This window comes from Callorhinchus milii, unplaced genomic scaffold, assembly GCF_018977255.1.
Source record: "Callorhinchus milii isolate IMCB2004 unplaced genomic scaffold, IMCB_Cmil_1.0 Scaffold2, whole genome shotgun sequence".
Lineage (NCBI taxonomy): Eukaryota > Metazoa > Chordata > Chondrichthyes > Chimaeriformes > Callorhinchidae > Callorhinchus > Callorhinchus milii.
The window spans coordinates 124,683,627-124,709,742 of NW_024704743.1; the positions used below are offsets into that span (position 1 = coordinate 124,683,627).

General features: G+C 53.5%; 1 protein-coding gene across 1 annotated transcript in view; it reads right to left on the bottom strand.

Annotated features, from left to right (window-relative positions):
* Window positions 1-26,116, bottom strand: part of LOC103191397 (thyroglobulin) — a 63,657-nt gene that overhangs the window by 24,225 nt on the left and 13,316 nt on the right. The window contains exons 9-22 of the mRNA XM_042331723.1: window positions 25,017-25,064; window positions 23,449-23,655; window positions 20,218-20,415; window positions 18,978-19,132; window positions 17,209-17,365; window positions 15,836-16,045; window positions 14,941-15,090; window positions 13,123-13,293; window positions 9,234-9,356; window positions 7,752-7,867; window positions 6,444-6,552; window positions 4,716-4,913; window positions 1,142-1,306; window positions 151-270 (exon numbers count right to left, since the gene is read on the bottom strand). Coding sequence (XP_042187657.1) covers window positions 151-270; window positions 1,142-1,306; window positions 4,716-4,913; window positions 6,444-6,552; window positions 7,752-7,867; window positions 9,234-9,356; window positions 13,123-13,293; window positions 14,941-15,090; window positions 15,836-16,045; window positions 17,209-17,365; window positions 18,978-19,132; window positions 20,218-20,415; window positions 23,449-23,655; window positions 25,017-25,064 — 2,127 coding nt within the window. The remainder of the gene's footprint in view (window positions 1-150; window positions 271-1,141; window positions 1,307-4,715; window positions 4,914-6,443; window positions 6,553-7,751; window positions 7,868-9,233; window positions 9,357-13,122; window positions 13,294-14,940; window positions 15,091-15,835; window positions 16,046-17,208; window positions 17,366-18,977; window positions 19,133-20,217; window positions 20,416-23,448; window positions 23,656-25,016; window positions 25,065-26,116) is intronic.

Genomic DNA, 26,116 nt, shown 5'->3' on the forward strand with positions numbered 1-26,116 from the left:
CCCTCCCCCGCCACCCCCCTCCCACCCCCCACAGCCCACAAGCCCCCACCACTGGGTACCAGCTGCTGGATGCCCTTTGCTGTCTGACTCTCCCCCCCCACCCCCCTCTCCCACCCTAGCACATCTGTCCAGCAGCCTGGCCGGGCTCACCCTGCCAGAGGTAAACCTCTTGGAATCGAGTGAAGCTTCTCTGAATTTGCTCCTTCAGGTCCGGGGTCAGATCCGGTGAATACACGTCATCCTCCAGACTCTGTGAGAACAGAGTGTACGCTGCGAACACACGAGAGAGAGAGAAACAGACCAGAGAGAGAGAGAGAGAGAGAGAGAGATCTTAGCTTCCGCTCTCACCTTCCTCCGCACCCCTCCCAACTCCCTTCCCTTTTCCAATAACACCACCAGATCTTTATTGTCCACCCAAACAGGTGCCTTTAACGTCTCATCTGAAGGACGGCAACTCCAGGAACACAGCCTTCCCCCAGCACTGCACTGGAGGATCTGCCTGACTGTGAGCTTGGAGTCCAACTGAGCCAAGACAAGCAGCAACATCAGGGACAGAGTGGGTTAGAGACAGAGATGCTCCCTCTGCACTGTAAGCATATTATAATAATAACACTTGCATTTGACACAACACCTTATCACGTCGTTGAAACATCTCAAGATGCTTAGAATCGTTTTGTGGGCCCAACACGGCAGCCAATTACACACAGTAGCGTTCCACAAACAGCCGTGGATTGAGTGACCACATTATTATATTTTTAATTTTAAAATATTTTTTTGAGGGGTTATTACCCCCGGACAGCAATCTGCTAATTGACTAACAACTGGGTTCCTACTCACCACTGGTAAACAGAGGCACGTGTGTGGAGTAGGGAGACTTGCCTAAGGTTTCGCTCTGCCCGGGAATCAAACCCGAGTCCTCTGGCTTGCGGGGCGAGGGCTCTGACCACTGAGCTACAGGACTCGATAATCAATGCTTAGCTTACACAGGGAATGTGGTAACTTGCTCAGCCTTAACTCAAAGTAGGAGATGCCTCGACTGAGCAGGTGGAACATTATTCAGTTCCTTTGTCCACTGTACGTTTGTGAGGCCTGACCAGAAGGCGAGTGGCCAGCAACGTCCTGTGTTTGCTGACTGACTTACAGCCACTGAATTCCAGGCCTCCAATGTTGAACGTGAAGGTCTTTGTTTCCTTGTTGGACCTGACCCCTCGGCATGTCCCCTGTCCCCCCAGAGTCGGCATCTGCCAGTCACCTTTGTTGCACAGCAGGACATCTGGATGGCTGATCAGCCCACAGAGGATAGTGCCTGAAAACCAAACACAGATAATAAGCCACCTCCCCCCCCGCCACAGGGATAATAAATAAGCCACTAGGACGTCCCAAAGCGCTTCACAGAACACACTGTAAAGTGTAGTGACTATTGACTACATTTGTGGGCGAACGCGGCAGCCAATTGCGCACACAGCCCCACAGTGATGGGACCATAAACTTGCCCAAGGTTTCGCCAGTGTCTGCGCATCACCACAAGATGATTACGGACATCAAGAACAACAACTTGCATTTACATATAGCGCCTCTCGTGCAGAGTAGCGTCCTAGAGCGCCACACTGAGCCGGGGGGGGGCGGCGGAATAGGTGACTGGAAGTGGAAGGTGATTTAAAAGAGGGGAAGGAGGGCACAAGGCGGAGGGATTGAGAGAGAGAGTTCTAAAGCTTCGGGGCGTAGTGGCTGAAAGCGCGGTTGCCGATGGTGGAGAGGAGGGGACGAGGGACAAGCAGGAGGCCGGAGCTAGTGGAGCGGAGGCAGCGAGTAGTGGGTTGGGGAGTGAGCAGGTTGGAGAGGTCAAGGTATGAAGGGACTTGTAGACGAGTGAGAGGAGCTTGAAATCGATCCGTTCTGTGATAGGGAGTCAGTGGGGCCTGGAGAGGACTATGTGATTCCAAATCCCAAAGTGGGGCGAGAGAGCTATCGACTGAACCGGGCTGACACACGTTTTCAGCTGTCAGCCCGGCCCAGCCACGTGCGCTCTCACCTCCAGGTCAAAAGGTTCTGGGTTCAAACCCCATGTCGGGGTCTCTGAGCTCACAGTCTTGGCTGATGCTCCAATGCAACAACAACAACTTGCATTTACACAGCGCCTCTCATGCAGGGGAGTGTCCCAGAGCGCTCGACAGTGGCGAGGGTGGGGGGAGGGGGGCCACATCGTCACAGCCACTGTCCTTCGAATGAGACATTAAACTGAGATCCCATCTGTGTCTGTACAGGTGGACGTTAAAGATCCTGTGACTCTGTGGGAAAAGTAAAGGGAGTTTCTCTGTGTGTGTCCCAGGCCAACAATCCTCAGATAAATCAGTCTTTTGTGGTTAATTAGGTTTACTGTGTATCCTGTGAAGTGCTCTGAGACATCTCGAAGACATGATAAGGCACTATATTAAATACAAGAATTATTATTATTATTAGAAATGTGCAGTTAATCCCCAGCTTGGCATTTTGAGATGTTTTGACATTATAGGGTCAAACGGCAGGATTATTTATTATTTTAGACCTCAGTTATCTGTTAAATACATTCAGAATGCAATGTCAAAAAAAAACAATTAATCTTCTGTCTCAATACCGAACACATCAATTAGAGACATTGCCAAGTGAAACGAGGAGTCAGGGGCACAGCTCAGACCTCTGCTCGGTGGCTTTTTGTGTAATTATCTGGGTTTTTCCAGTCGTGGCGGCTGCTTTTGTTTACAGTAACTGCGGAATTAATGAGTAAAAGCCCAATTTGGAGACTTTTGGCCAGCAGCGACGTGTTTCTCAAGGTCTAGCTCTTGTCCCTGGAGAAAAGCCAAGGATCAAAGTCCAGGACATCGTCACAGTTTAACAGAGTTTAGCAGCGAAACTGAGCCAAGGTCAGCACAGCCCGGCCCGGCTCATCAGCAGGACCTGGAAGGGCCGACCAGTCACTGGGGGCCGGGAATCCTCCCCCTCAGCTGCTGGTAACCCCACAGCCAAAGCCCTAACTAACGGGGAGGGGGGTCCTCGCTGGACAAGCAGCGGGAAAGCTGCCGGACAGTGATATCAATGGCAAAGTATGCGAGTTTAGCTGGTTAGACTCCAGCAGTTACCCCAATGCACACTCTGGGGCCCCCAAGCCTTGGCTCCCAAACCTGTGCCTAATACTCTCCAGAATTAGATAAGCAGAATGTCTCTCCAGGGGGAGAGAGAGAGAGAGAGAGAGCGCATTCCATTCCAACGATCTATCTCTGGGATTTCCATGTGTGGGGGGATACATGGAATTCTGTTTGTTTGGGGGTCTCTTAATCACGATGATGGGTTTCCGGATGTGTCAGACGCCCGGCTGGCCAAAAAAGAGGGAGGTTAGGATGAGTCAAGGGACACAAAATTCTTGTGCGGAATTGTGTCCTAAAATTCCGTTTTCATCTGAAAAACAGTTTTCTGTAAATCCTGGATTTGGTTTGCGGCTGTTTTCCAAACTTCCACATGGTCTTACAATTTAAGGCAGATTTTTTTTATTAAACAAGGAATTGGACAAATATTCAAAAATAATAGGTCCCTCCCTTTCCCCCTCCCTCACTCCCTAATCGGGTCCCGTCGGCCTGCTCCGGTGGCTGTGAAAGATCTATTCAACTGTAATGGCTAATAATCCAAAAGATAACCTCAGTCACTCACTCCATGGCTGTTTGTGGGACGTTGCTGTGTGCAAATTGGCTGACGTCGGGAGCTTTCACATCGGGAGGACGTCCCAAGGCACTGGAGTCTCAGGGATTTGTACCCGAGCTGGGGGTTGGCATTGGGAAGGGTGGAGGGCGCGGTGGGTAAAGGGGTAGGAGGGTGACCGAAGTGGGTCTTGAGAGGTGCTTTGCAGGAGGCAAGGGAGGGAGCGAGGCAAAGGGACTGTGGGATGGAGTTCCAGAGGATGGGGGCAGAGAGGCTGAAGGCCAGCCCGCCGATGGTGGAGTGAGGGACGTGGAATAGGCCGGAGTCCACTGAGAGGAGGGAGCGGACAGGCCAAGACTCGCCCGCCCGCCTGCCCCCCCGCCATCCAAACAGATTCTTCCCCTTCCCCCCCACCAACCCCAAACACGACGTCCCCTTTAAGGAACGTTGTTTCAAGTCGGAGGAACTCTGGGCCAGGAGTTTGCTTTGGGATTGCTCCGCGGTTCCCAGTTACTGACAGGATCGAGTGGCTCTGTGCGGGAACGAGAGGGCAGTGACCTGAGCAAAGCCAAACAGCTCCCAGTGTTTCTTGGGAACGAGGGAAACGTCTTGTCATTCCTGGCACGAGGGAGGGAGCGGGATTCCAGAGGGAGGGAACGACGGAGGGAGGGTGCAAGGAAGAGTGTGAGGAAGTGAGTGAGGCAGAGCGGGAGGGACAACAACAACAACAACAACATTACATTTATAGAGCGCTTTTCACGTCGGGAGGACGTCCCAAGGGGTTGGAGGGAGGGAGCGAGCAAGTGAGGGAGGGAGGGAGCAAAGGATGGTGTGAGGAAAGGAATGAAAGAGGGAATAAGGGAGAGATGGAGCGAGCGTGTGCGAGAAGTAGCGAGGGAGTGAGGGAGAGTGTGAGGGAGTGAGGGAGGGAGGGAGGGAGCAAAGGATGGTGTGAGGAAAGGAATGAAAGAGGGAATAAGGGAGAGATGGAGCGAACGTGTGCGAGAAGGAGGGAGGGAGGGACAGGCTGGGAGACGTGATTTTACCTCGGTGCAGTGCGATGATGCTCAGAGTAAACCCATCACAGCACGGCTCCCGCCCACAGCGTTCACGGCAGAAATGGTGGACGTCCGTCAGGCTGGAAGCTTCGGCAGCGAATGCCATGGCCCGGTAAACCCCGGTCAGCACCGCCTGGAAACCCGTCCTCACAAAGGTCTTGTTGAACCTCGTGGTGAACAGGTAACCTGGAGAACAGCAGGCAAAACATCAGTGAGTTTTGATCAATTGAGTGTCTGTCACACACGGAAACCCGTCACCGGCCGGTGTCTGACACACACGGAAACCCGTCACCGTGACCAGCCGGTGTCTGACACACACGGAAACCTGTCACCGTGACCAGCCGGTGTCTGACACACATGGAAACCCATCACCGTGACCTGCCGGGGTCTGACACACACGGAAACCTGTCACCGTGACCGGCCGGGTGTCTGACACCCACGGACACCCGTCACCGTAAAGGATTTAAAGTGCAGTGACTGTGTGTTTTGTAGGTGAACGCAGCAGCCAATTTGCACACTTTCTCTTTCCCAATCACACTATAGGATCTTAACGCCTAAAAAGGCACAGGGCCTTCATTTAACATCTCATCAGAAGGATGGCACTTGTAACCATGCAGTGCTCCCCCCAGCACTAAACTGGAATATCAGGTGCTCAGAGTCCTGAGGTGGAGCTTTTGGGCGCAATTGGCTGCTGTGTTTCACCCACAAAATATACAGTCAAGCGCTTTGAGACGTCTCAAACTGTTCCCACTGGTGGGAGTGTCGGTGACTCGAGCTCACAGATTCCAAATAGTCTCTAAAAGAAGCCGACGGGAGGGGAGAAGACATGTTTTCACGCAGTGAGTTGTTGGAATCTGGAACATTGCCTGAAAGGGCGGTCGAGGCCGATTCAATAACTACTTTTAAAAACGCAGTGGACGGGTATTTGAGGAGGACAGGTTTGCAGGTTATGGGGAAAGAGCCGGGAGTGGGATTGGCATTACATTGCTCTATTCAAAGAGCCGCACAGACTCGATGGGCCGAATGGCCTCTTTTTGTGCTGTACAATTCTACGATTCTATGACATGATAAAATCCTATATCAAATTCAAGGATTATTATTGTTATTCGAAGAAAAACAACAACAACAAATTACATTTGTAAAGTGCCTTTCACGTCGGGAGGACGTACCAAGGTGCTGAACGATCAGGGGTAGGGGGGCACAGAGTTGGGATGAGGGAGGGGGGTAGGAGGGCGGCTGAAGGCATGGTCAAAAAGGAGGGTCTTGAGTTGTGCCTTGAAAAGGCAAGAGAGGGAACGAGGGGAAGGGACCGTGGGATGGAGTTCCAGAGTGCGGGAGCAGAGAGGCTGAAAGCTCGGCCACCGATGGTAGGGCGGGTCGGGCGGGAGACATGGAGCAGCCGGAGCCCACTGAACGGAGGGAGTGGGCAGGTTGGCAGGGAGTCAGCAGGTCAGAGAGGTAGGAGGGGGCGAGGCCATGGATGGCCTTAAAGGTGAGGACGAGGATCTTGAGGTGATGAATGCGTGGGTGAGGGTTTCGGCAGCCTGAGGGGTGAGGCAGTGGCGGAGTCTGGCAACATTGCGGAGGTGGGAGAAGGCAGAGTGGGTCATGGTGCGGATACGGAGTAGAAAGGACAGTTGAGGGCAGCCAAATGATCTGTTGTGCCTCCGCAGTGACTGAGATTTTGTGGTGAGCTCCTGCTTTTCCTCAACCTACTTTTCTTCCTGTAGACGGCCAGGCTGCCCTCACCAGACTCGCTGACCTTCAGCTCACAGCTCAGACTCTTGTAATTCTCCACAGACGCCACCCCAAGGAACAGCTGAGCCTGGGAGAGAAGCCACACAGTTTACACTGCACATACACCGTAACATAGAGTCATAGAATATTACAGCACAGAAGGAGGCCATTTGGCACATCATGCCTGTGCTGGCTCTTTGGAAGAGCTATCCAATCAGTCCCAATCCCCCACTCTTACCCCAAACCCCTGCAAATCCTTCCTTTTCAACTACCCGTCCAATTCCCTTTTGAAAGTTGTTACTGAATCTGTTCCCACCCCTTTCAGGCAGTGCATTCCAGACCGTAACAATTCTCTGCGTAAACAAATAATGGGGATCTGGAGGGTTTTATATACAGTAAAACTCACACAAGTCTTATCTTTATCAATCGTATAATCGCCTAAGTCGAACATTCACCTGAGTCCCATTCAGGTTCCTATCAAAGCCATTTAGATTTCTTTGCACGACTTGTATTAATCACCTGCTCTCCGGTACCGCCCTCCCATACCCTCCATTACTCCCCACTCACCGGCTGCTTTGAATCGCGGGAAATGTAGTCTTCACCTTGTCGACACACGTGCAGAAGAACTTCATTTCCCGCGAGTCAATGTGATTCCAGCTTTTATCTGTAAGTGCACGTACAGCGACAGGCCGAGACCCGATGAGACCTAGTCTGGCCCCGTCACCGCACACACACTGACCGGACGCATTCATTTACACAAACACACGCAGTGTAGATTATTGATTAAATCAGAATATTATTTTATTTTTTGCAGCAACTCCAACAGCACGTAAGTCACATTAAATGTTCTGGTGCCGACTGATACGACTTCTGTGAGTTTTACTGCAGATTACAGCAAAGCTGTAACCTGTCCCATCAACCGCTGGGTCTCTCTCACTGCCCCCCCTCTCACTGCCCCCCCTCTCACTGCCCCCCCCCTCTCACTGCCCCCCCTCTCACTGCCCCCTCTCACTGCCCCCCCTCTCACTGCCCCCCCTCTCACTGCCCCCCTCTCACTGCCCCCCCTCTCACTGCCCCCCCTCTCACTGCCCCCCCCCTCTCACTGCCCCCCCTCTCACTGCCCCCCCCTCTCACTGCCCCCCTCTCACTGCCCCCCCTCTCACTGCCCCCCCTCTCACTGCCCCCCCTCTCACTGCCCCCCCTCTCACTGCCCCCCCTCTCACTGCCCCCCCTCTCACTGCCCCCCCTCTCACTGCCCCCCCTCTCACTGCCCCCCCTCGCCCGTACCTGGCTGGTGGCTGTACAGTGAAGGTTGGCGAGGGAACTACTGTACAGTGCACAGCGCTCAGTCTCTCCTCTGGTCATCACTGAGAAGAAGTCACACATCTCGTCTCTCGAGCACTCTGTGGGCAAAGGTTCACACAGAGAATCAGACACCAGCCTCGCACTGAACATCATGAGCCGCTCATCCCACCCTCACCCTCACCCTCACCCTCACCAGCTTCACTGGCTCACCATCCCCCAGTTCAACATCCTCGTCCTCACCTTTAATAATTATAATCCTTGGATTTGATACAGTGCCGTATCACATCGTTGAGATGTCTCACAGGATATACTGCAAAGTGTAGTAACTGTATATTGTGTGGGCAAAACGCAGCAGCCAATTGCACACAGCAGTGATCCATATAAATGACCTGGACTTGGGTATATGGAGCACAATTCCCAAGTTTGCAGGTGACACTAAGCTGGAAACAGTAGTAAACAGTGAGGGGGATAGTAACCGACTGCAAGAGGATAGAGACAGACTGGTAACACGGGCAGACACGTGGCAGATGGAGTTTAATGTGGAGAAATGTGAAGTGATGCACTTAGAGAGGGAGAATGAGGAGAGGCAATATAAGTTGATGGTACAGTCTTAATGGGGGTGAAGGGACAGAGAGACCTGGGGGTCATATAGTAAATCTCTGAAGGTGGCCGGACAGGCAGATACAGCTGTTAAAGAGCATCCGGGATACTCGGCTTTATAAATAGGGCATAGAATACACAAGTCAGGAAGTTATGATGAATATTTATAAACACTGGTGAGGCCTCAGCGAGAGACTGGGTTCAGTTCTGGGCCCCACACTGTAGGAAGGATGTCAAGGCATTGGAGAGGGTGCAAAGGAGATTGACCAGAATGGTACCAGGAATGAGGGACCTCAGTTATCAGGAGAGGTAGAGAAGCTCAGATTATTCTCCTCGGAGCAGAGAAGGTTAAGAGGAGACTTAATACAAGTTTTCAAAATGATGAGGGGATTCGATAGGGGGAACGAGGAGAAACTATTCCCACTGGCGGTGGGTCGGTAACCCGAGGACACCCATTTAAAATAGCTGTTAAAAGAAACAGAGGGGAGGGGAGGAGAAATGTGTTCACACAGCGAGTTGTTGGGATCTGGAATGCATTGCCTGAAAGGCCGGTGGGGACCGATTCCATAACAACTTTTAAGAGAGAAATAGATAATTATTTGGGGACAAGTTTGCAGAGCTATGGGGAGAGAGCGGGGGAGTGGGGTTGATCAGGGCTATGGGGAGAGAGCGGGGAGTGGGGTTGATTTGGAAGCTCTTTTCACAGAGTCGGCACAGACACGATGGGCCGAATGGCCACCACAGGCTGACACCTAAACTGCAAAATCCCTTTAAGCCTAAATTGCGATGTCCCTTTAGGCCACTGCACTGACAAGGCAGATGGGACTTCTGGTTAACCCCGGTCACAAGGACTTGGTGACTGACCTGAGAGACAGCGCAGGAGGTGCCTGTGACGCCCGACCGGGGACGTGAGGACGTGTAGGACTTGTGTGGCCTCTGCGTTCAGGAGCAGCTGGGATCTCTCGATGCTTTCGAACTCTCTCAGAGCTGTGTTCGGGAAGACAAGGGGAAGAGGTCAGGAACCCGCAACCATAACAAACATAATAATAATAATAATAATAATCCTTGCATTTGATATAGCGCTTTTCATGTCGGGAGGACGTCCCAAAGCGCTTCACAGAATATACTGTAAACAACAACAACAACAAGAAGATTCCATTTATTGAGCGCCTTTCACGTCGGGAGGACGTCCCAAGGCGCTGGACAGTTGGGTCAGGACCCGAGCAGTGGGGAAATGGTCAGGGTGAGGGGAGGGAAGGGAGGGAGCGAGGAGGGGGGAAATGGTCAGGGTGAGGGGAGGGAGGGAGCGAGGAGGGGGTAGAGAGTCGAGAGGGGAGCTGAAGGCTGAAGGTCAAAGAGAAAGGTCTTGAGACCGGCCTTGAAGGAGGAAAGGGAGGAAGCGGCGAAGGCACTCGGGGATAGAGTTCCAGAGCCTCGGGGCTGAGAGGCTGAAGACCACCGATGGTAGGGCGGTTGGGGCGGGGGATGTGGAGCAGACCGGAGCCAGAGGGACGGAGGGTACGGGCAGGTAAGTGGGGGATAGTAGGTTGGAGAGGTAGGAGGGAGCGAGGCCGTGAATGGCCTTGTAGGTGAGGATGAGGATCTTGAAATCTATCCTCTGGGGATGGGGAGCCAGTGGAGGCGAGCGAGGGCGAGGGTGAGGGCGAGGGCGAGGGTGAGGGTGGGAGTGAGGGCGAGGGCGAGGGTGGGAGTGAGGGCGAGGGCGAGAGTGAGGGCGAGGGTGAGGGTGGGAGCGAGGGTGAGGGCGAGGGTGATGTGGTGCGGGACAGTACAGGAGCTGCAGAGTTCTGAATGACCTGCAGTGTGGAGGGAGGGCCGGGAAGGCCGACGAGGAGAGAGTTCCCATAGTCCGGCCTTGAGGTGATAAAGGTGTGGACCAGAGTTTCAGCCGCGTGAGGGGTGAGGTAGTGCCGTAGTCTGGCGATGTTCCGGAGGTGATGGAAGGCGGTGCCGGTTGTGGAGCGGATATGAGGGAGAAAGGACAGCTCAGGGTCGAACAGAACCCCGAGGTTCCTGATGGCTTTGAGAGGTGGAGAGTGCAGCCTTGGATGCTGATGCTGTCAGCGCCTGAGGTGCGGAGGCACTGACGTGAGCCAATCAGGAGGGCCTCAGCTTTACGCACATTGAGCTGAAGAAAGTTGTCTCTCGTCCAGGACTCGATGTCGGACAGACAGCTGTCAGGACATCGGGGGTCGTGGAGTTGAGGGTAGAGGAGGAAAGGTAAAGTTGGGTGTCATCCGCATACATGTGGGTGGAAGTTGGAGGGGGAGTGACCGCGGAGCGGATTCCCTTGATTTGGGATTCAAGGAAATCCAGCATCTCCTCGCAGTGAAGGTTGGAGGAGATGACCTGCGCGGGGTGGCGGGGGGGACGGAGGAGTCGGGATGTGGTGGAAAACAGTAGCCTGGGGTTGTTCTTCGCCTCCAGGATTATCCTGGAGTAGAAGGACGACTTGGCCGAGGCTAGAGTGGAGCGGTAGATTTTGAGGAGGTCCAGCCAGATTTGTCGGTGGACCGTTAGGCCAGATTTGACACAGGTGCGTTCAGCGGCCCGCACCTGGCTCTTCAGTGAGCGGAGGTGGGTGGTGAACCAGGGGGAGGAGCGAGAGTAGGAGACAGTACGGGAGGTGATGGGGGCAAGAGTATCGAGTGTGGAGGAGAGGGTGTTGTGGAGGAGGGTGAGAGCAGAAGAGGGGTCAGTGAGGGTTGAAGGCCAGAGGGAGAGGAGTTCAGAGGACTCCAAGGCAGCGGTTAGGGATTGTGGGGGTAACTTCTTCCAGGGGCGGTAGAAGATGGTGGTGGGTCTGGTGGAGGTGGGGAGGGGGTGGAGGTGGTGAAGGAGATGAAGTGGTGATCGGAGACGGCCTTGTCGGTAATAGTGACATCCGAGACACTGAGGCCCCGGGTGATCACCAAATCGAGTGGGTGGCCGTGACTGTGAGTGGGGGAGTTGATGTGGAGGGAGAGGTTGAGCGAGGAGAGCAGGGAAGAGAAGTCTGAGGAGATGGAGCAGGAGGGGGTGAAGTGCAGGTTGAAGTCGCCCAGGATGATGAGGCGATCAGAGCAGAGGCAGAGAGATGTAAGTAGGGTAGAAATATCGGAGATGAAGGTGGGAGAGGTTTTAGGGGCCGATAGAGGAGGAGGATTTTGAGTGAGAGGAGGGGTGGGAGAGGGTGAGGTGCTCAAAAGAGGGGAAAGAGCCAGAGGAGTACGGGGATAGGGCAAGTGGTGTCCTTGAGATAAGGGCTACACCACCGCCACGGCGGTTGGGGCGGGGATGTGGTGGGAGGTGTAGCCGGGTGGTGTGGCCTCCGTGAGGGGGAAGGTGTCGCCTGGGGTGAGCCAGGTTTCTGTTAAGGCCATGATATCAACGCTCTCATCAAGGATGAGATCGTTGATGACCAGGGCCTTGTTACAGAGGGAGCGGACGTTTTGTAGTCCGATGTGGAGGGAGCGGTTGACAGAAGGGTGTGTGGGAGGGGAGGGGGGTCCAGGTTGTGAGGCAGGGGTGGGGGGATGGGGATGAGGGAGGAGAGGTTGGCTCCCCGGGTCTGTGTCCGGGGTGGGTGGCGAGTGTGGTGGGGAATGGGGCAGTCGGTGTGGCTGCTGCTGGACAGCCAACGCCGAGTGCCGGGGTGAGCCCGGCGGAGGATTCCCAGACTGGAGCAGAGGGAGGGGGTGGGAGGGTCAAGTGGGGATAGAAGACGAGAGGGACGGAGAGAGAGGAGGAGAGAGCGGGAGAGATGCAGAGGGGGGAGAGTTTGGGGGGAGAGAGGAGGGGGGAGGGAGGGAATTGCTGTGTATATTGTGGGCGAAACGTGGCAATCAATTGCGCACAGCAGCGTCCCGTGCATTTCCTTGCATCTGAGTCCCCACAAACAGCCGTGGTTTGAGTGACCGAATGTTCTGTCTAACGAGTTAGCATCGCTTCCGTCACTGAGCCTGGAACTCAAAACAGCCGGAATGCTTCGCAGACAAACTCGAACCCCGAGCAGAATGTTACGGTTCCAGACACAGGAGCAGAAGGCAGTCACACTTCAACAGCTTGTTGTATAACAGCAGATCTTTTAATCCCAGTTCCCCACAGCCCTCAACATAGGGATGAAATCGGACAAAGATTACTCTGCTCTGCTCCCATCCCCATTGATATTCCTCCCCCTGGAGGGTCACCTCCCGCTTACCCAATTCCGGAGAGTATTAGGCGCAGGTTGGTGAGAGCCGAGGTTTGGGGGGGGCCCCAGAGTGTGTGTTGGGGTAACTGCTGGAGTGTAACCCGCTAAACCCACACCGCTCGGCCATTGATATCACTGTCCGGCAGCTTTTCCGCTGCTTGTCCAGCGAGGACCCCCCTCCCCGTTAGTTAGGGCTTTGGCTGTGGGGTTACCAGGGGCTGAGGGGAGGATTCCCGGCCCCCAGTGACTGGTCGGCCCTTTCAGGTCCTGCTGATGAGCCGGGCCGGGCTGTGCTGCCATCAGCAGTGAGTGCCCCGGGACACTGCGGCCCCTCCTGGTCAGGACCCGGACTGGAGACCGGCACAGAGGGGGGGCCTGATCTGACATTCCGTTGCCAAACATGTCACCTTGGGGCCAGTTTGGCTCTGGCTCTGCCTCCCCCTCAATGAGGACAATCACTAGTTGGTCGTTGGACATCCAACAAGTACACATTTGAGCCATCACGAAGTGGGTGAGATGTGACTTAGACACATTAAGGGGTATTGAGGAGGGCAGCAGTACCAATGCAGTCTGAATCGTTGAGGGGGACGGCAGTCTCAGTCCAGGCCAGACGCTCCCCGTTTTCCGTGAGACAGAAGGATGTTTGGGAAGCCGTGTCTCTCTGCGCTTCTCTGTACTGTCCCATCTCATCGCACTCCAGCCCCGCAGGGTCAGTCTGGCACTCTGTCAAACCTGCAGGGGGCGTGTGGGGGAATCACAACAGCAAATTACACAGGCATAGTGTTCTTCATGTCGGGAGGACGTCCCAAGGCACTGGACAGGCAAGGATTTGGACAAGCTGACGGTTGGAATCAGGAGGGGTGGTGGGCAGGGAGGGCAGGAGGGTGACTGAAGCTGTGGTGGAAGAGAAGGGTCTTGAGACGTGCACTGAAGGAGGCAAGGGAGCGGGCGAAGCGAAGGGACTGTGGGATGGAGTTCCAGAGGGTGGGGGCAGAGAGGCTGATGGCCGAACAGCTGCTGGTGGTGTTGGTTGGGCCGGGCGGGGCCTGTGGAGCAGGTCAGAGTTTGCTGAGTGGGGGGATCGCACGGTTTGATAAGAAGTCAAAATGTCACAGAGGTAGGGAGGAGGAGGAAGGGGCTGTGGAGAGCTTTGAAAGTGACCGTGTGGGGGCGAGGGTATTGTTTGAGAAGCTCTGTCTCTCTGCGCTTCTCTATACTCTCCGATCTCATCACACTCCAGACCCGCAGGGCCAGCCTGGCACGAGCAAACATGTCCTTAACAGTCAATGCTTCACAGCTGGAGGTTCGAGCCCAGGTGAGGGCTTTAAGTTCCCAGTCCAGGCTGATGCTCTGGGGCGAGTGCAGACTTGTGGGATAACACGTTAACCCGAGGTCCCGTCTGCCTGTTCAGGCGGACGGTAAAGATCCCGCGGGGCTATTGGAAAAGAGAAGGGAGTTTCTCTCTCTCTCCCGGTGTCCTGGACAACAATCCCCAAAATAATATTGCCCACTCGCCCCACGGCTGTGTGTGGGGACACTGCTGTGTGCAATTGGCTGCCGAGTTTCGCCCACAAAATACACAGTCACTACACTTTACAGTATATTCTGTGAAGCCCTTTGAGACGTTTTAACGACATGATAAGGCGCTGTATCAAATGCAAAGATCATTATTATTATTATAAATTGGCTTCCCGTCTCTGGGGCCCACATAAGAGACCAGAGTCTCTCTCTCTCTCTCTCTCTCTCTCTCGCGCTCTCTCTCTCTGGCTGAGAAAGTCCAGAGTAAATCAATTGACTAACAGTGTGAGCCGAGCTCCCCCCCCCCCCCCCCACAGCACGGTGACTAACATTAATGACACAAAGTTGGCGGCTCTCGCTGGCCGAAGACCAGTGGCTGTGCGTGGGAAAGGGATTAAGTCAAATAATAATTCTCACATTTGATACAACTCCTTTTACATCTCAAAAACATCTCAAAGCGTTTCATAACATTTACTGTAATGTTTTTTGTTGGTCAGCCTGCGGAAACCCATCACCTTAACAACAATAATCCTTGCGTTTTGATACAGCGCCTTATCACGTCTTCGAGACGTCTCAAAGCTCTTCACAGGATATACTATAAAGTGTAGTGACTGTATATTTTGTGGGCAAAACACAGCAGCCAATTGCGCACAGCAGCGTCCACAAACAGTCGTGGATTGAGTGACCAAATTATTACTATTATTTTTTGGAAGGGATTATTACAGTAAGTGGAATGTGTATATTTGTCCAGGACACTGGGAGAGATGCACAAGTAGCGATGGAGAGATGATAGAGTGATGATGGAGACAATGGACCAACATTAGAAAAACTATGGAATAATGATGGAATAACGATGCTCACACTGGCTGGGGAAGACAGCCCCCGGAGAGCTGGTCGTCCTCCCTGAGGGACACCTCTCACAGTCCGTGCTGCCCTCTTGGGCCTGGTAGAAGCCGAGGGGGCAGTGGGCACAGGGGCCGTGCTGGGAGAAGCTGCCTGGCGGGCAGGGAACTGTAGAGAGAGAGTACAGCAGAGTCAGCCTTCACTGTGTCTCCTATCTGATCTCCACCATCCCATCCTCCCATTACAGCATCAGCCCTTTCTCAAATGTCCTCGTCCCTCAAGCACCATCGCCAGCCTCGCTCTCAGCCATGCCGCTCCAATCTCTGAAACACTCTCCCCCATCCCTCCACTTTGCCCCTTCCTTCCCCATTTTCAGATCACCCCAGAAGACTTTTGTCTTCGACCACACCTACAGTCACTTCCCTCCCCCCGGCTCAGCATCATCAAGCCTCTGAGATGTGATCAATGATAAATAGCATCGCTGGCGACAAAACAAACACAACTATCCCAGTTACCCAGACCAGGGTGGCCAACATTTATGATCGGTAACAAAATACATTTCCTTCATAGATCAAGACATAATCAATCAACCAAACACAGGAAACACCCGGCCGATCGGACACGGATTTACCTGGACTCGTGCAAGTGTTTGGTGGGGGGAGTTGACGGACTAGTTGACGAACTGGGGCCACGTCTGGGCGAGTTGGCTACCACTGAGTCAGGGCAATGTCTCAGGAACAGGCTGGAGGCTGAGCGGGGGAATGGGGGTTTGGTGGGGGTCGGGGGGAGGTGACCATAGTCACGGTCAGAGAGGTAAATGTTCAGACAGGGTTTGAAGTTGGATCGAGAGGGTGAGTGGAGGAGAGAGGGAGGGGGTTTGAGATGGGTATCAGTTTTGGGTGCTCTCACTTACCGCAGCCTTCGTCACGGCGAGATCCGTTGGGTTCATTCAGAACCCTGATGTGCCCTGCCACACACCCCAGCCCAGCCTCGGTGGGAACACCTGGAGGAAGGAAGCTGGAGGCCACGGCAAAGCTGCCGTCGTCCATCGCCAGCCGGTAGTCACCCCCGTCAACCAGCTCCGACAAACGGCCAAACAGCTGCTCCCCAGCCATTGCGCGCTCTGGGGCCAGAGGGAGAGACACCATCAGCTTCTCAGCAAGAAGCACGGCAGAGATGACCAAGATATTACCGCGAGATTAGCGAGACATTCCTGAAAGATTATCCAGATTCACAGAGAGAATACCGGGATATCACAGAGAGAATACTGGGATATCACGGAGAGATTACTGGGATATCACGGAGAGAATACCGGGATATCACGGAGAGATTACTGGGATATCACGGAGAGATTACTGGGATATCACAGAGAGAATACCGGGATATCACGGAGAGATTACTGGGATATCACGGAGAGATTACTGGGATATCACAGAGAGAATACTGGGATATCACGGAGAGATTACTGGGATATCACGGAGAGATTACTGGGATATCACGGAGAGAATACTGGGATATCACGGAGAGATTACTGGGATATCACGGAGAGATTACTGGGATATCACGGAGAGATTACCTGGATATCACGGAGAGAATACTGGGATATCACGGAGAGAATACTGGGATATCACAGAGAGAATACCAGGATATCACGGAGAGATTACTGGGATATCACGGAGAGATTACTGGGATATCACAGAGAGAATACTGGGATATCACGGAGAGATTACTGGGATATCACGGAGAGATTACTGGGATATCACGGAGAGAATACTGGGATATCACGGAGAGATTACTGGGATATCACGGAGAGATTACTGGGATATCACGGAGAGATTACCTGGATATCACGGAGAGAATACTGGGATATCACGGAGAGAATACCGGGATATCACGGAGAGAATACCGGGATATCACGGAGAGAATACCGGGATATCACGGAGAGAATACTGGGATATCACAGAGAGAATACTGGGATATCACGGAGAGAATACTGGGATATCACAGAGAGAATACTGGGATATCACGGAGAGATTACTGGGATATCACGGAGAGATTACTGGGATATCACGGAGAGAATACTGGGATATCACGGAGAGATTACTGGGATATCACGGAGAGAATACTGGGATATCACAGAGAGAATACCGGGATATCACGGAGAGATTACTAAGGAATTACCTGGATATTAGCGTGATTCATCGTCTCACATGAAGCTGTGTCATATGTTTGCGTGATGCAGCCATCTCACATGACGGTGTCACATGACCATCTGACATGACTTACCTACGTCACGCAGGTCCAGGGTGGAGGAAGGTGGGATGTCCGCGAGCCGGGCTCTCCAGGTCATGTTGACTCCTACACGCTCTGGGCTCGCACACCCCAGAGAGAGGGAGGAGGCATCACAGACAGTGAGTCGGGCCGTCCCTCCCACCCCCGACACCTAACAGTAACCAAGAATTATCAGTTTTCTTTCGTTGCCACTTGTCGGGCCACATGTCAGCAATAATCCTACAGTTTTCCAATTTTTTTTTTGGGGGGGGGTGGTTGGGGGGAGAGAAGAGGGAAAGGGAAGGATGCAGAAGGAGCCTTTCCACACCCCCCAAATTGGCTCACACATCAGAATACAATTTTATGATTATTATTAATAATAACCCTTGTGTCTCGTGCAGCAATCTTTCACATCGGGAGAATGTCTCTCAGGTTTTACTGTGAAGTAGTGACGGTGTGTTTTGTGGGCAAATGCAGAGCCCAATTTGCACAACAACAAGATTCCATTTATTGAGCGCCTTTCACGTCGGGAGGACGTCCCAAAGCGCTGGACAGTTGGGTCAGGACCCGAGCATTGGGGGGAAATGGTCAGGGTGAGGGGAGGGAAGGGAGGGAGCGAGGAGGGGGTAGAGAGTCGAGAGGGGAGCTGAAGGCTGAAGGTCAAAGAGAAAGGTCTTGAGACCGGCCTTGAAGGAGGAAAGGGAGGAAGCGGCGAAGGCACTGGGGATGGAATTCCAGAGCCTCGGGGCTGAGAGGCTGAAGGCCACCGATGGTCGGGCGGTTGGGGCGGGGGATGTGAAGCAGACCGGAGCCAGAGGAACGGAGGGTACGGGCAGGTAGGTAGGGGGATAGTAGGTCGGAGAGGTAGGAGGGAGCGAGGCCGTGAATGGCCTTGTAGATGAGGATGACGATCTTGAAATCGATCCTCTGGGGGATGGGGAGCCAGTGGAGGCGAGCGAGGGCGAGGGTGAGGGTGGGAGTGAGGGCGAGGTTGGGAGCGAGGGTGAGGGTGAGGGTGGGAGTGATGTGGTCGCGGTGTCTGGTGTGGGACAGTACACGAGCTGCAGAGTTCTGGATGACCTGAAGTGTGGAGGGAGGTGGCGGGAAGGCCGACGAGGAGAGAGTTCCCATAGTCCACCCTTGAGGTGATAAAGGCGTGGACCAGAGTTTCAGCCACGTGAGGGAAGGCATCGTCCTTCAAACAGCCGTGGAGGGAGTGAGGGAGCGGGCAGGTTAGGTTGAAATGGTTTTAGTAGGTCACAGAGGTAGGGAGGGGAAGACTGTGGAGGGCTGTATAGGTGAGGATGAGTATCTTAAACTCGATCCTCTGGGGGATGGGGAGCCAGTGAAGTCGGGCGAGGGTTACTCACACATGGATTGACGTTATTCATGATAATAATCCTTGCATTTGATATAGCGTCTTAACACGTCCTTGTGACGTCTCAAAGGGTTTCACAGAATATATTGTGCAGTGGATTGGTTGTATATTTTGTGGGCGGTATGTACAGCAGCTTCCCACAAACACTCGTGGACCGAGTGGCCAAATTATTATTTTTTTTATTTTGAAGGGATTGTTACCCCAGGAAAAGCGATCAGCCAACCGGGTTCCTGATTACTGTTGGCTAAACAGAGGCTTGTGGAGTAAGGAAAATTGCCGAAGGGTTCGCTTTGCCCGGGAACCGAACACAGATCCTTGGCTGGCGAGGTCAGTGCTCTAACCACTACACTACGGGATTCCAGCTTAAACTATGTGATTCCAAATCCCGACATAAATAAGGACAGACCTGAACGTGGCAGAATCCTCGCAGCCTCAGGTCCTCGCTGATGAGGTTCTCCAAACTCTTCAACGACCCCGAGTACTGAGCTCCGCAAGCTTTGCCCAGAGGCAACTGCAGCTCGAAGCTCGCCTGGACATCAACTGTCTGAAACATCTGGATCCCTGCCAGGCACAAGCCAGTACATATCTGTCAGCACTCAGTCTGTGCCCCCCGTGTTCGTTCTGCTCCCCTGAGTCACAATGTTTGTGGGGTTAAACCCCCCCCCCCACATCGGGAACATCAAGAGTCCAGGCTGATGCTCCAGTGCAGTGTTGGGGGAGACCACATTGACATTGTAATGTGGAGCAATAATAATCTTGTATTTGTTGTAGCGCCTTTCAGGTCAGGAGGCCGTCCCTAATCACTTTGCCAATTTACACACAGCAGTGTCCCCACAAACAGCCGTGGGGCGAGTGGGCAATATTATTTGGAGGATTGTTGTCCAGGACACCGGGAGAGAGAGAGAAACTCCCTTCTCTTTTCCAATAGCCCCGCGGGATCTTTACTGTCCACCTGAACAGGCAGACGGGACCTCGGGTTAATGTCTCATCTGAACCTATCAACTGCTCAACAGTCTCCAACACAAACTGAGATTTCCATGTATCCCCTCACACATGGAAATCCCAGAGAGAGATTGTTGGAATGGAATGCGCTCTCTCTCTCTCTCTCTGGAAGGACACTTCCTGTTTACCTAATTCCGGAGAGTATTAGGCGCAGGTTGGCGAGAGCCAAGGTTTGGGGGGACCCCAGAGTGTGTGTTGGGGTAACTGCTGGAGTGTAACCCGCTAAACCCACACCGCTCGGCCATTGATATCACTGTCCGGCAGCTTTCCCGCTGCTTGTCCAGCGAGGACCCCCCTCCCCGTTAGTTAGGGCTTTGGCTGTGGGGTCACCAGGAGCTGAGGGGGAGGATTCCCGACCCCCAGTGACTGGTCGGCCCTTCCAGGTCCTGCTGATGAGCCGGGCCGGGCTGTGCTGCCATCAGCAGTGAGTGCCCCGGGACACTGCGGCCCCTCCTGGTCAGGACCCGGACTGGAGACCGGCACAGAGGGGGGGAGGGGGCGATTCCCACATTCCGTTGTACAACACATCACGTTGCCGTTCAGCCCTGAGGAGACCCCAGTTCCCCCCCCACCCCCCGCCCTCGAGGAGGATAGACACACCCATTGGGAGCGACATTAATCATGGCCGTTCCTGGCAAACTCACTCTGACAGGCGTGACGCTGGGGCGCGGCCGGGGCCCAGACACCGCTCCGCGTGTCGCACACAAAGTCCTCCCCGGCCAACGGGCTGCGGTGACCCAGGCGGCAAATCAGCCGGCAGCGCTGGAGGGTCCGGCCCTCGGGACCCTCGTCACAGACAACCACCCCATCAGGGGGGCCGGGGGGCACAGCACACAGCGGAGCTGGGACAGAGAGGAGCAATGTTCACATCACACAGGGCAGCGAGATACAGGGACACAGAGACACAGCGACACAGAGAGACAGAGACACAGAGAGACAGAGACACAGAGAGAGACAGAGACACAGAGAGAGAGAGACACAGAGAGAGACAGAGACACAGAGAGAGACAGAGACACAGAGAGGCACAGACACAGAGAGAGAGACAGACACAGAGAGGCACAGAGACACATATACACAGAGATACAGAGACACAGAGACACAGAGAGAGACAGAGACACAGAGAGGCACAGAGACACAGAGAGAGAGACAGAGACACAGAGAGAGACAGAGACACAGAGACACATATACACAAGAGATACAGAGACACAGAGCGGCACAGAGACGCGGAGACACATAGATATAGGACGCAAAGATTTTATCTGGAGGACGAAGCCTCTGACAATGCAGTGCTCTCTCTCTCCCCCCAGCGCTGTGCTGAGCGTCAGTCTGGACTGTGAGCTCACAGTCACAGAGATATAGAGACACATACGTTCCCACAAAGGGGAAAGGAGGGCATCCAAACCTCCCTGGGTGAATAAGGAAATTGGGATTAAAAGAAAAAAGAAAAGGGAGTCTCATGATAAATGTCAGGTCCAAAGTACAGAAGATAATCAAATGGAATATAGAAAGTACAGAGGAGAACTGACAAAGGAATTAAGAGGGGCGATGGGATTGTATGAGAAAAGATTAGTGGGTAACATAAAAGGGAACCCTAAGGTATTTTATAAGAATATAAAGAATAAAAGGTTAGTCAAATGTAGAGTGGATCCAACTGGGGACCAAAAAGGAAATCCTCCTGTGGAGGCAGAGGCTGATGTACTGAATGAGGACTTTGCATCTGTCTTCACAAAAAAAATGCAGCCAATGCCACAGTATCAGAGGAGACGGTAGAGAAATTGGATAAGAATAAACTGAGAGGAGGTACTAAAAAGGTTGTCGGTGCTCAAGGTAGATAAGACACTCGGTCGGGACAGGATGTATCCCAGGTTACTGAGGGAAGTAAGGGTGGAAATAACGGAGGCTCTGGCCACAATCTTTCAATCCTTGCACACCGGGGTGGTGCCAGAGGACTGGAGGGTTGTAAATGTTACTCCCTGTACAAAAAGGGGTAGAAGGGTAAACCCGGGAACTACCGGCCAGTCAGCCTAACGTCAGTGGGGGGAAACTTCTAGAGACTATAATCCGGGGCAAAATAAAACTTCACTTAGAAAAATATGGGTTAATAAAGGACAGTCAACACAGATTTGTTAAAGGCAAATCGTAACTAACAAACCTGATAGTTTTGATGAAGTAACGGAGAGGGGCGATGAAGGTAGTGCAGCTGACAAAGTTTAGATGGATTTTCAAAAGGTATTGATAAAGTGCCATATAAGAGACTTGTAGCAAAATCGAAGCCCCCGATATTAAAGGGACAGTGGCAGCGGATACAGAACTGTCTGAGAGACAGAAAGCAGAGAGTGGTGGTGAACGGTTGTTTTTCTGACTGGAGGGAAGTGTGCAGTGGTGTCCCCCCGGGGGTCAGTATTGGGGCCACTGCTGTTTGTGATCTATATAAATGACCTGGACCTGGACTTGGGTATATGGAGTACAATTCCCAAGTTTGCAGGTGACACTAAGCTGGAAACAGTAGTAAACAGTGAGGGGGATAGTAACCGACTGCAAGAGGATAGAGACAGACTGGTAACACGGGCAGACACGTGGCAGATGGAGTTTAATGTGGAGAAATGTGAAGTGATGCATTTTGAGAGGAAGAATGAGGAGAGGCAATATAAGCTGATGGTACAGTCTTAATGGGGGTGAAGGGACAGAGAGACCTGGGGGTCATATAGTAAATCTCTGAAGGTGGCCGGACAGGCAGATACAGCTGTTAAAGAGCATCCGGGATACTCGGCTTTATAAATAGGGCATAGAATACACAAGTCAGGAAGTTATGATGAACCTTTATATAAAACACTGGTGAGGCCTCGGCGAGAGACTGGTTCAGTTCTGGGCCCCACACCTTAGGAAGGATGTCAAGGCATTGGAGAGGATGCAAAGGAGATTGACCAGAATGGCACCAGGAATGAGGGACTTCAGTTATCAGGAGAGGTAGAGAAGCTCGGATTATTCTCCTCGGAGCAGAGAAGGTTAAGAGGAGACTTAATAGAAGTTTTCAAAATTATGAGGGGATTCGATAGGGGGAACGAGGAGAAACTATTCCCACTGGCGGTGGGTCGGTAACCCGAGGACACCCATTTAAAATAGCTGTTAAAAGAAACAGAGGGGAGGGGAGGAGAAATGTGTTCACACAGCGAGTTGTTGGGATCTGGAACGCATTGCCTGAAAGGCCGGTGGAGAGTGCGGGGGAATGGGGTTGATCAGGGCTATGGGGAGAGTGCGGGGGAGTGGGGTTGATCAGGGCTATGGGGAGAGAGCGGGGGAGTGGGGTTGATCAGGGCTATGGGGAGAGAGCGGGGGGAGTGGGGTTGATCAGGGCTATGGGGAGAGAGCGGGGGAGTGGGGTTGATCAGGGCTATGGGGAGAGAGCGGGGGAGTGGGGTTGATCAGGGCTATGGGGAGAGAGCGGGGGAGTGGGGTTGATCAGGGCTATGGGGAGAGAGGGGGGAGTGGGGTTGATCAGGGCTATGGGAGAGAGGGGAGTGGGGTTGATCAGGGCTATGGGGAGAGAGTGGGGGAGTGGGGTTGATTTGGAAACTCTTTTCAAAGAGCAGCACAGACACGATGGGCTGAATGGCCTCCCTCTGTGCTGTATAGTTCTATGACACAGAGAGATACAGAGAGACATGGACATGGAGACTCTCCCCCCACCCACACACACACGTAGATTCCATCCCCAGAGGACAGCCCAGTTACATGTCAGTATGTGTATCATGTGTTGACTGTCAGACCACATGTCACATGTCAACCCATGTATCCGTGTTGACTGTCATGTGTCAGGCCGTGTGTCACGTGTTGACGTGTAGCCAGATGTTTGGCTGAGCGGGTGCGTGACTCACGTTTGCAGCTGGGCTGGGATCCAGCTGTTGTGTTGGTTTCGGTGCCTGGAAGCTCCTCACCGCTGGGCGTCACACACCAGCACCGCGCACCATCCCCGTCACACTGCACCGGGGAGAACTCCCCATCCACCTCACACACCGGCACAGACCCCCGCCTCACCAGCCCCGCCAACAGCCCCACCCTCACCAGCTCACACTGGCCTGGGCCTGGGGGAGCGGAGGGGGAGAGCAAGTGGGGAGACGGAGGGAGGAGGAGTGCGGGGGTGAGCAGGGTGAGGAGGGAGGGGGAGTGAGGGGGAGGGGGAGTGAGGGGGGAAGGGGAGTGAGGGGGAGGGGGAGTGAGTGGGGGTGAGGGGGAGGTGGGGTGAGGGGGAGGTGGAGTGAGGGGGCAGGAGGAAGGGGTAGCAGGGGAGGGGTACAGTGCGGGGTGGGGGTGAGTGCAGAGGGAAATAGAAGAAAGAGAACAGAATTCCATTACAGCACAAATTGGTTTGAGAAACTCATTGACAGAGGGAAAGGGCTCTGGGACTCTCCCCTGTGTGAGGAGCGCGGTATGAATGCAAGTTGTTGTTGTAGAGTGGACATGACTGTAAAGGGGATCGAGAAAATAAACTCAGAGCAGTCACCATCAAGGCAGCAGAATAAGGACATGGGTTCATGGGATCCACATGTGTATGTTACTTTCACATGGGAATCTCCCTGTGTCTGGAATGGAGTGTAACCCGCGAAACCCACACCGCTCGGCCATTGATATCACTGTCCGGCAGCTTTCCCGCTGCCTGTCCAGCGAGGACCCCCCTCCCCGTTAGTTAGGGCTTTGGCTGTGGGGTTACCAGGAGCTGAGGGGGAGGATTCCCGGCCCCCAGTGACTGGTCGGCCCTTCCAGGTCCTGCTGATGAGCCGGGCCGGGCTGTGCTGCCATCAGCAGTGAGTGCCCCGGGACACTGCGGCCCCTCCTGGTCAGGACCCGGACTGGAGACCGGCACAGAGGGGGGGAGGGGGCGATTCCCACATTCCTTTCCCACCGCCCCACCTGACACCCCACACCCACACACATACATACGCACACACACGTACACACATGCAGAATTCTGAGCTCAGACGAAAGGCATCTCTTTCCGCTGAAGCTCAGAGATTGTGGACTTCACACTTGTGCATTCCTGTCACCCCCAGGAGATCCCTTGTCATAACACGTTAGCTGCCAGTCGGCCGATCAGTCGGTCGGTCAGTTAGTCACACACTCCACACGCTCACTGCACTTGGCCTCAACTCAGCTGCTCAGAGACTGATCCAGTTTCCCTTTTCAACTAACAACGGGTTCCTACCGACTGCTGATAATAGAGCTGTGTGGAGGAGGGAAACTTGCCTGAGGTTTCTCCCTGTACCCGGGAATCAGACCCAGATCCTCTCGCTGTGAGGCGAGCGCTCTAACCACTGCACTACAGGATCTGGTTTCCCCTTCCCGGGAAGATGAGGGGGGAAGGATGAGTGCGGTTAGAGGTGTTCAGGAGAGGAGGAGGAGGGGGAGGGAGGGACGAAATTAACAAAGGTCAAAGAAGATGTCTCACATAGAGGTTGTCCATCTGGGCCAATAGCCGCTGACTGGAGAAGTCGACCTGTGACGGGGTCAGCACACCAGGCCTTACCATCACCGGAGTCTGACCTCTGCACAATGCTGAACTCCCCCGTCTGTAATAATAATAATAATAATAATAATAATAATAATAATAATGATCCTCGCATTTGATCCAACGCCTTAACATGTCGTCGAGACGTCTCAACCGCTTCACTTCTCTTATCCAATAGCCCTGCGGGATCTTTAATAACAACAACAACAACAACAACTTGGATGTATATAGTGCCCTCCACACCGGACGGTGTCTCAGAGCTTCACAGTAACGCATCCCAGAGCCGAGCCGGGGGGGGGGGGGGGGGGAGGGGGGGAGGGCGCGGACCAGGTGGGGGAGTGGAGCAGGCCGGAGCCCGCTGAGCGGAGGGATCGGACAGGTCTGTATGGAGTTAGCAGGTCACAGAGGTAGGAAGGGGGAGGCCGTGGAGGGCTCTGAAGGCGAGGACTAGGATTTTGAACTCTATCCTCTGGGACACAATGGTGACCCACAAACAGTCGGGGATGAAGTGACCGATTTTTTTGAAGGGATTATTAACCCCGGAAAGCGATCCGCTAATTGACTAACAACCGGATTCCTACTCACTGCTGGTAAACAGAAACGAGTGTTTGGAGTAAGGAAACTTGGCCACGGTTTTGTCCTGCCTGGGAATCGAAACCAGGTCCTCTCGCTTGCGATGCGAGTGCTCTAACTACTGAGACCTTGGAAGCCAATTTTCTACAGGTCCCCAAAAAAGGTGGTTTCCAGATTGAAACCAGATTGCAAACTTTTTCCAATTTAAATTTTAAGTTAAAAATGAATGCCACAGGCTGGGGCGGGATGAGGGGCCCCCACGGAGGGGGACACAGCGGGGCCTTGGAAATGGATCACCTCCCACCCCCCGCACCGTGCACATAGAAACAGGAGGAGGCCTTTCAACCCCTCAAGCCTGTTCCACCATTCTATGAGATCATGGCTGTTCTGTACCTCAACTCCATTTACACAGCCTTACCCAATATTCCTTGAAACCCTGACCTAACAAATATATATTCACCTCAGTC